Genomic DNA, 9,955 nt, shown 5'->3' with positions numbered 1-9,955 from the left:
CCCCCCCCCCCCTTTTGAGTTGATCCGATTTTGGAGCGCTTTTCTCCATTTCCTTTAGGGTTTTTGTTCGTGGGTATGGTGCAAGTTTGATTTCCAATCTTTCTTCTTCCAGTTCCTGCGACATGACCTCTGCTTCTGTCCCTTTGGGCTGTAACTCATATTGTTCTATTCTATCATCATCATCGCACATCCACCTCAAGTATTTGCCAGTGATCTGCTTGGGATATGTAGATTTCATGAACTGACTATGGCTTCTTGTCTTGTCTCTGATGCATTGAATGTCACGACTCACGTTGCTGCTGACTATTTCAAGAGCCTGCATAAGTTAAAACATTTGGCGTTTGATGATCTTGAATCTTCACTGGAAAGTCATATTTTCTGTGATCCCCACCTCAATCAGAGATGCCTTTAGAGCCAAAGATCTCATCTTTCGCCCCTTTAGTTTGTATTTTTTTTTTCAAATTCTTGAATTTGTAAACGTGGTTTCCCTATTTAGGAGCTCGAACTGTAGGTTTTGTGTTCTACTGCTTCAGTGTCTCTGGCATGTATATCTTGATCGATATTGAGTTCAAATCTCCGCTTTCTAAGTGATTGTTTTTTTTTCCAACTGTGAAAGAGGATAATGTGCTTTTGTCCTAACAGATGGATTCGATGTTTCTTGGTCATGACAGATGGTGTTTGCCCTCCATTGAGGAGGGTTCTGCTGATGATTGCTGTGATGCTGTAATGGCAGGTGGGGAGAGCTCTGGGATCTTTGAGATGTTAGAATCCATCAAGCCTCCACCTGCCAAGAAATCCCGAAAAGAACGAAATCGTGGCAAGTCATATGCAGAAGAAACCAACTCGAATGAAAGCATGGATCGGGAAATCTGGCAGGAATTTCCCGAGGACCTGTTCGAAGATGTGCTTGTCAGACTCCCGATTGCCACGTTTTTCAGGTTTCGCTCAGTTTGCCAAAAGTGGAACTCTCTGATCGAGTCGGAGAGTTTCTCTGGACGGTTCACCGATGTTCCACAGATCTTCCCTTGGTTCTACACCATATCCCACGAAAACGTCAACTCGGGGGCTGTTTACAACCCTTCTTTGGAAAAATGGCACCATCTCATTATCTCGGCACTTCCCGAGAGGACTATTGTTCTGCCAGTCGCTTCAGCGGGAGGTCTGGTGTGCTTCCTCGACATAGGTCACCGGAATTTCTACATTTCCAATCCACTGACAAAGTCCTTCCGGGAGTTGCCCGCTAGATCATTCAAGGTCTGGTCTCGAGTTGCTGTAGGAATGATTCTGGATGGAAAACCGACGAGCCAGGGGTATAAACTCATGTGGGTCGGATGTGAAGGAGACTATGAGATCTACGATTCCACGAGGCACGCATGGACTAAACGAGGGAGTGTGCCCTCCTGCATAAAACTTCCGGTTCTACTCAACTTCAAGTCCCGACCTGTGGCCATAGGTACCACCCTTTACTTCATGTTAACCGAGCCCGAAGGGATACTTTCCTACGAAATGGCCACGGGAAAATGGAAACAGTTGATAATCCCGACCCCGATGGATCTGACCGATCACACGCTGGCCGAGTGTGGAGGCCGGCTGATGCTGGTGGGTCTGATAAAGAAGAATGCAGCGACCTGTGTGTGCGTATGGGAGCTGCAGAAGATGACACACTTGTGGAAGGAGGTAGACAGAATGCCAAACGTATGGTGCTTGGAGTTTTACGGAAAGCACGTTAAGATGAACTGTCTGGGCAACAAAGGTTGTCTGATAATGCTGTCGTTGAGGTCCAGACAGATGAACCGTCTCGTGACTTACGATGTCAGTAACGGGGAATGGGCGAAGGTTCTTCTTCCCGGCAGCGGCCCTCGAGGAAGGAAGAGGCTTTGGATCGCAGGTGGTACCGCCTTCCATCCGTCCCCCTCCGACACCGCTTGATCTTATTTCCGGCCATCTTCTCCGTTCAGTTCAGTACAAAACGATTGCCTTGTATTGACTTTGGGTATGCTGAGACAAGCGTGGTTATTTCGGTTTCCGTTCAGCTATATTTGGTTTAAATTATTTCGGTTTTTTTTTTTATTTCAGTTTTATTGATAAAAAATATTTATCCAAAGATTTGTTTATTTTAAAAATATTACAACCATTTATATCGTATTAAATTCGATTAATCAGGGGCAACCTGTTTAAAAAAACCCAATTTGTATCAAATACAAGTAATCAAACTGAAGGATTAATCATTCCCAAATACCGCGAATTGGATTTGCAGAGATGGAAAAAAAAGTAAAAACTTTTCAAGATAGTTTCAAACAGCACGTGAGATAAAGAGACTCAAAATTCTTTACATTCTACCACGGTACATAGAAAAGGAAAGAGAAAAGACAAAAACATGAGACACGGTACAAGGTTTCTGATACTTTGGTCTTTCTAGTCCGGAGGTTGCAGAGTTCAAGCCATGCCTCCGCTAGTAGCTGTCCTGATAATTTGGAAGAGGGCTGTAACAGGAGACAACATCACCAAACAAGTCTTTATGTCATAGGATGTGGAGCCATATATGGGCATGATGATGTTGAGGAACTTATGATATGAATTGCTGTTTTGACAGCGTAGAGGTTGAAGAAAATATGCAGGACAAAGAGCAATGTAGCCATGATCAAAGGCTTTGGGATTAAACTATTCACACCCACAATTCTGGAATCAATCTCGGAACTTTTGATATCGCGGACATGACAATGCATACAGGACTGGACTAAGGCAAGGTTTAAATGTAATGGATCTGGAACGGGGGCTAGGAGTTATAGGCTAGAAGTGGGACTCACAGGATCCAATGACGACGAACACGAAGAATCCAAGGAGGATAGGACCAACCGGATAATCCTTCCCCTTCTTTGTGGTTGTTTCGGGCACAGCTCCTCTCTTCGTAATGTTCTTTTCAAACTTCTCAACCTTCCTGCCCGCGAGACGTCTTGATGTCGTCTGCAGAACACAAAATCAACCAGGTTAAAGATCACATTCCGTTCCGCAATGCCAATTTCACCAATGCGTCTTCCACGATTTCTAAAACGTTCAATTCGTTCAGCCTATGTTGCCAGAATTAGACACATACGATCTGCAAACCAATCGACACGCTCTCACGAATTTACACGAATTACGGGAAGCTAGCTCAACATGAGCACTGCCCGAGCCGTATTGCTACACATGGCAACATTGAATGCCTTCGATTACATTGAATGAAAAAAAAGGCATCTAAAATTTCATGAGCATCCGATTGATAAGATTCCAAGCAAGGAATGCGCCAACAAACATTCATGCAATGACAAAAATCCGCAAGCGAATTCCACATCTAGCGAATCGGATCAGAGATACGGATCGAAACTGGGGACGCGAACTCAATAACCAAATAATCCAAATCCAAAAGCTTCTAAGATGGAGACGGATCGAGATCGTACCATGATTACGCCGGAGAAGAATCCCTTTTAGCCGGAATCGATCAGAGCGACAAAGGAAATCAAATTGACGATCGCGAATAGAGAAAGCCCTTTGTCATCGCGTTTCCTAAATCTCTCCGTCCTAATAAAGGGCACAGTAATTCTAGTCTCACCTTGACCGTCGTCACAGCCTTTCCTTGATTGGTTTAGGAAATGTGTAGCCGAACACGTGGCAGGCTATGATTGGATTGAGAAGAGGAACATGGTTTTCAGAGGCTTATTACTGAAATTGACGAAATCGGACGTGTCTGGTTCATTCTGAGTTCTCATGCACGTCTCGGTTTTTCTTTTTCGTGTCAATATTTTCCGGACCACATATACATATTTATTTATTTATTTGGGTTATGAAAATCTAATTTACATTAAAAGTAAAAATGCGTGAATTTAAATAGGATGGAAGTAAGACGCATTCCCTCGCTACGTAATTTAATAAAATCATCCTGGTTCGATGAAAAAAAACAGGAACAAATTAACCAAAAAAAAAAACAGGAACAAATGTGAGGAAAAATGGGTAATTTTTCACTTTTCTTTGTCCATTTTTTCTTTTTTGGGTCATATGTACGTGCGACGGACCAGACCGAGAAAATGCGGACATGTCCGAGAAAACTGCAAACCTGTCCGAGATTCTGCGCACATGTCCGAGAAAAGCGCGTCCTGTCCGAGAAATCACGCACGCGTCCGATACCAGTACACGCACCTGTCCGAGAATTCACGCACGTGTTCGGACCAACCACCGAGAAACTCGGACCAGCAAGTTTCTCGGCACAGACCAGGAGACATGGACGGACGGGAAGGACCAAGGGACCGAGAAACACGGACGTCCGGAAATCTCGGACGCCCGAGAAACCCGCTCTGCCCGCAAAACCTCAGTCCTGTCCGAGAGACACTTGCGAGCGCGTCCAAGAAACTCTCAACACGGGACACGACGGGCCACAGACCTCGGATCAGCCTCGGACCACCAGGCCCAGCTTCCCACACCTCTCCAGCTCAGTTCCAAGTCACGTGCAAGCCCAGGCCACATCGGACGAAGCCCATGACCAAGAATGGCCGAAATCCATGGTCTTGGTCCATGACAAGTTCATGGACGAGCCCAATGGATTTTCTCATGGCCACTTCTTGGCCCAAGGGTCATGTCCGCCTCCTTAGTTGACTAGGTCTAGATTTAGCTTAGTTTGAATTTAAATTTGAATTTTGAATTTGAATTTAAATGAGGATCTTGAGGAGGGAATCATGGGAACCAATGTTGATTGCCTAAGAGGGTCTCAGCCTTAATAAAAAGACCTCGCCAGCCCCTTAGAGCAATCAGATCGGAAACCCCCACATTCTCATATTCTTGCATTCTCCTTCTCTCTTTTGCGTCGCCGGCTCGTTCCTTGGATGTTCCTCGGTGGTCTTTCAAACCCCGATCTCGTCCCCTCTTTGTACCGAGCCGCCGTCGATCTTGTGTACCTCTTTTTGATCATTAATAAACTAAGCCGTACCGTCGGCCTTCCCCTCTTTGGTTCTCTCGGATCTCTCTTCCCTCTCCTCCTTTCTTTCTCGGTTCTATACCAATTGTTAGGCTTAATCGCTCCTTGTTGGGTTCCCACACGTCCCACTTGGTCGATTGCCGCACGGATTGAGTATCCTCATACTCAAGCCCGTGACATTTGGTATCAGAGCCTGGTTCGCTCTCAAACGGACCAGCTCTCTTTCGCTTCCGCAACCTACTCTTTCACCGAGAATCCGAGAATCCTAGAGGACCGACGAGGCATGTCTGGATCAGGAGAGAACAACCCCCTCGTACAGGAGCATGCTTCTGAAGCCGAGAGTGGACGTGAGAGAGGCGTCGAACGCGACCCCATCCTCACGAGATCTCGATCTCGGGCCACCGAATCCAGCTTACCAACCGTAGAGGCACGTCTACGCGTTTTGGAAGAGGCAATGCCAACCTTGGACATCCGTCTAAGAACGTTGGAGGACTCGGAGGCTGAGCAAGACACACGCATGGAGGAGCTTGAGCAAGAGATCTCCGCCGTCGGGGAATCTACCAAGCATGTCCTCGATAACCTCGATCGGAAAACACAAGCTGATCGAGACATCAATGCTGAACAATTTCGGCTCATACGGGAAACGTATGACCGTGAGGTAACTAGTTTACGTGCTTTGGTGAACGAACTCACTCATGAGTGCAGGTCACTTCGAGAGATGGTGCAACGAGCCCCAAGTGGAGAACTTGACCGCACACCGAGGGAGCAAGTGGTCCGAGCACCCGAGCCTACCCATTACAACGGGGCTCGGAGCTCCGCAGTCGTGGAGTCCTTCCTCTTCGGCATGGAGCAATACTTCGAAAATGGAGGGATCTCGGGAGAGCAAATCAAAATCAAAGGCGCAACCATCTATCTCCGAGACCTTGCTCAATTGTGGTGGAGACGGACTTTGTTGGACCAAGAGCGACCAATCGTCACTTGGGATCAATTCAAGGCCGCTCTTCGCAACCAATTTGTGCCCACCAATGCATGAGACGAGATCCGAACCAAGTTTCGGCGTCTTCGTCAAACAGGGAGTATTGCCGATTACATACGTGATTTTACCGCTTTACTCTTAGAGCTAGGTGATGTTTCTGACCAAGATGCTTTATTTCACTTCAAAGATGGTCTTAAAGATTTTGCTAGGTTGGAAGTGAATCGCCGGGAAGCTCAAACCTTGAACGCGGCCATTGCTATTGTGGAGGGTCTCATGGATTACTCCGCAAACCGGCCAAATCAACCCACACGATCAAAGGATGGGAACAAAGCACGCTCTCATCAAAGGAATCAAGGACAACCTCGGACCGATAGGCCCAACTCCGGAAACAGCAGCGGACAAATGAAGAAGATGAATGTCGTAGCTAAGCAAACCGACAAGGACAAGGAAAAAGGCAATGGCAAGGTTTCCGAAGACGAGGAACTAGCCATTGTCGGGTCTCTACATCGGTTCAACACCTTGTCCAAGAAGGCAACACCGGGAACTAGCAAGAACAAGGAACCAATGACCAAAGGACTCCTATACGCGGACGTCGAAATCTATGGTAAACTCGTTCCCGCTATGTTTGATACCGGTGCCTCACATAACTTTATGGATGTAGGTGAGGCGAGTTGATTGAAGGTTAAGGTGGATAAGAACGGGAGAACGGTTAAAAGCGGTTAACTCTCCGGCTCAATCCGCTTCCGGCATTGCTCGCGATGTTCGGATCTGGATTGGTGATTGGATAGGGAAGACCGACTTTACTATCCTTCCCATGGATGACTTTCGGATTGTGTTAGGACTTACGTTCTTCCGCTCCGTAAGTACCTTCCTTCCCGCAACCGCCACCGCAATGGTCATTGTCGATCACGACAAACCTACTGTGGTGCCTCTTCGATCCGCTCCATCCACAGCCACTCCCACACTCACAGCCATGCAATTCAAGCGTGGAGTGAAGAACTCGGACTGTTTCCTTGCAACAGTCTGTGAGCTCAACAACTCGGACGAGACGGACACTCCGGATCAACCCCCGATTCCGGCCAAAGTACGTGACGTTCTTAACGAGTTTATTGATGTGATGCCAGAGGAGCTCCCCAAGAAGCTCCCTCCAAGGCGTGGAATCGATCACGCCATCGAACTTGTCCCCGGAGCAAAGCCACCGGCGATGACCCCTTACCGGATGGCGCCACCCGAGTTAGCCGAGCTCAAGAGACAACTCGAAGACCTCCTAGACGTCGGGTACATTCAGCCCTCCAAGGCGCCCTATGGAGCTCCCGTTCTCTTCCAAAAGAAGAAAGACGGGTCCCTTCGGATATGCATAGACTATCGTGCACTTAACAAGGTAACGGTTAAAAACAAGTATCCCATTCCCTTGATTGCTGACCTCTTTGATCAGCTTAAGGACGCAAGGATCTTCTCAAAACTTGACTTGAGGTCGGGTTATTACCAAGTGCGCATTGCCGAAGGAGACGAGCCAAAGACCGCTTGCATAACAAGGTATGGGTCGTTCGAATTCAAGGTAATGCCATTCGGTCTCACGAATGCACCGGCAACCTTTTGCACTATGATGAACCAGATTTTTCATGATCTCCTTGACAAGTTCGTTGTAGTGTACTTGGACGATATTGTTGTGTATAGTTCGTGTTTGAGTGAGCATGTAGGTCATCTTCGAACCGTGTTGAAGATCCTCCGAGACAACGAGCTGTATATCAAACTCGAAAAGTGCTGCTTTGCACAACCCGAGGTCGAGTTCTTGGGCCACTACGTCAAAGACGGACAGTTGCTCATGGACCCGAAGAAATTCAAGGCAATTGCCGAGTGGACCGTGCCAAGGACCTTGCCACAACTTCGGTCCTTTTTCGGTCTAGTCAACTACTACCGGAGGTTCATCCTCGGATACTCCTCCATAGCAGCCCCTCTCTCGGATATGCTCAAGAAGGACCGCAAGTGGAAGTGGTTCGACCAATGCCAAATGGCATTCGACAAGCTCCGGACCATAGTATCCGAGGAGCCCATCATGGCCTTACCCGACATAGGTAAGTCTTTTGAGGTACATTCCGATGCTTCCGATTTTGCAATTGGTGGAGTTTTGATGAAGGAAGGTCACCCCATAGCATACGAAAGCCGGAAACTCAATGATGCGGAGAAAAGGTACATGGTCCAAGAGAAGGAAATGACTGCCATTGTTCATTGTCTTCGGACATGGCGTCATTACCTCCTCGGATCAACCTTTGTGATCAAGACGGACAATGTGGCGACTAGCTATTTCCAAACACAGAAAAAGCTAAGTCCCAAGAAGGCTCGGTGGCAAGACTTTCTAGCCGAGTTCGATTACAAGATGGAGTATAAGCCGGGTAAAGCGAACGTCGTGGCCGACGCCCTCTCTCGTAAACCCGAATTTGCTTCACTAACGGGGAGTGTGCCTAGAACCGATTTCACCGATCGGATTCGACAGGCCATGTCCCAAGACCCCGCGGCTAAACATCTTTTAGATCTTGTTCGAAACCATCAAACTCGAAAATTTTGGGAAAGAGATGGGGTCGTTTTCTCTCGTGGACGCAGGTTATATGTGCCTAAGGACGAAGCCCTTCGGAGAGCAATCCTCAAGGAGTCACACGACTCCAATTGGGCAGGACATCCCGGAGAGAAACGCACGTTAGCTCTCTTGACCGAGAACTACTATTGGCCAAAGATGAAAGACGATGTTGAGGCATACGTCGAGACATGTCTTGTTTGCCAACAAGACAAGGTGGAACAAAGGCTGCTCGCGGGATTGCTCAAGCCTCTCCCCATAGCCGACCACCCATGGCAATCGGTATCAATGGATTTTATTGTCAAATTGCCTAAAGCTAACGGTTATGGTTCGATTTTTGTGATCGTAGATAGGTTTAGCAAGTATGCGACCTTCATTCCCGTCACCGCGGAATGCCCCGCTCATGAGGCTGCCCAAGCCTTCTTCAAACACGTTGTGAAGTATTGGGGACTACCTCGATCCATTATATCCGACCGAGATGGAAGGTTCACAAGCAAATTTTGGTAAGAGCTATTCAAGCTCATGGGAACCGAGTTAAGGTTCTCCACCGCCTTCCATCCTCAAACCGACGGCCAAACCGAGAGGATCAATGCCCTCTTGGAACTCTACTTGAGGCACTATGTGAGTGCTCACCAAAAGGATTGGGACAAACACATCGACATGGCCCAATTCTCCCATAATCTTCAAAGGAGCGAGTCTATCGGCAAGTCACCCTTCGAAGTAGTCATGGGACGCCAACCCACCACTCCCAGTGGCCTCTCCATCTCATATGACGGACCAAGTCCCGCAGCACACACCTTTGCTCGGGAATGGCAAGAAGAAACCGATCAAACGTGGCTTTGGTTGCACAAAGCCGCCTTACGCATGAAGAAATGGGCGGACACAAAACGTCACCCAATGGAGTACAAAATAGGAGATGAAGTCATGGTCAAAGTCCTTCCCCACAACTTCCGAGGGATGAAGATGCTTCATCGAGGACTCTCAAAACGATATGACGGGCCATATCCTATCATTGCACGTGTTGGGAAGATGGCTTACAAACTCCAACTCCCGGACCGAATCAAGATCCATCCCGTATTCCATGTAAGTGTTCTCAAACCATATAAGGCTGACCCCGTTGATGATGCAAGGAATAGGTCAACAAGAGCACCGGTTCCAGCCAATGTCCAATTCACCAAGGAGGCCGAACTCATCTTGGACCGACGCCCAATCGCAAGAAGGGGACCAACACACCGAGAATACTACATCGAGTGGAAGGGATTACCGGACTCTCAAAACACTTGGGAGGCCGAGATGGACTGTTGGCAATTCGCGGACAAGCTTTGCGAATTCGACGCCCAACACCCCTAGACTTCGGCTAGCTTGTACGTGACGAGGATGCCACGAGTTCAAGTGGGGGAGCGTGTGAGGAAAAATGGGTAATTTTTCACTTTTCCTTGTCCATTTTCTCTTTTTCGGGTCA

The 9,955-nt window shown here is 47.7% G+C and overlaps 2 protein-coding genes across 3 annotated transcripts in view; one reads left to right on the top strand and one right to left on the bottom strand.

Moving 5' to 3' along the window:
- The window catches only part of LOC104825498 (F-box only protein 6-like), a 2,908-nt gene extending 838 nt beyond the window's left edge, over window positions 1–2,070 (top strand). The window contains exon 2 of one of the 2 annotated variants that reach the window (XM_010557826.2): window positions 672–2,070. In XM_010557826.2, coding sequence (XP_010556128.1) covers window positions 672–1,929 — 1,258 coding nt within the window. In that variant the 3' untranslated portion in view covers window positions 1,930–2,070. The remainder of the gene's footprint in view (window positions 1–671) is intronic. The other variant, XM_019203976.1, reaches the window with a different exon arrangement.
- A 155-nt stretch (window positions 2,071–2,225) lies between these two features.
- LOC104825496 (stress-associated endoplasmic reticulum protein 2-like) lies at window positions 2,226–3,546 on the bottom strand. Its single transcript, XM_019203977.1, has 3 exons — window positions 3,438–3,546; window positions 2,808–2,964; window positions 2,226–2,483 (listed from the first exon to the last, which is right to left on the bottom strand). The coding sequence occupies exons 1-3, from the start codon at window positions 3,438–3,440 to the stop codon at window positions 2,437–2,439; spliced, it is 207 nt and encodes a 68-aa protein (XP_019059522.1). The 5' UTR covers window positions 3,441–3,546; the 3' UTR covers window positions 2,226–2,436.
- Window positions 3,547–9,955: the final 6,409 nt, after the last annotated feature.

Source organism: Tarenaya hassleriana, unplaced genomic scaffold, assembly GCF_000463585.1.
Source record: "Tarenaya hassleriana unplaced genomic scaffold, ASM46358v1 Cleome47, whole genome shotgun sequence".
Taxonomy (NCBI): domain Eukaryota; kingdom Viridiplantae; phylum Streptophyta; class Magnoliopsida; order Brassicales; family Cleomaceae; genus Tarenaya; species Tarenaya hassleriana.
Note: the sequence above shows the minus strand (reverse complement) of the source record. Positions and strands in the feature narration are given on the sequence as shown.

Bases quoted from the DNA above. Each gene is read 5' to 3' on its own strand.
- LOC104825496 (XM_019203977.1), bottom strand. The intron at 2,484-2,807 runs GTGAGTCCCACT...CTCCTGTTACAG, and splicing joins GTTCGTCGTCATTGGATCCT to CCCTCTTCCAAATTATCAGG.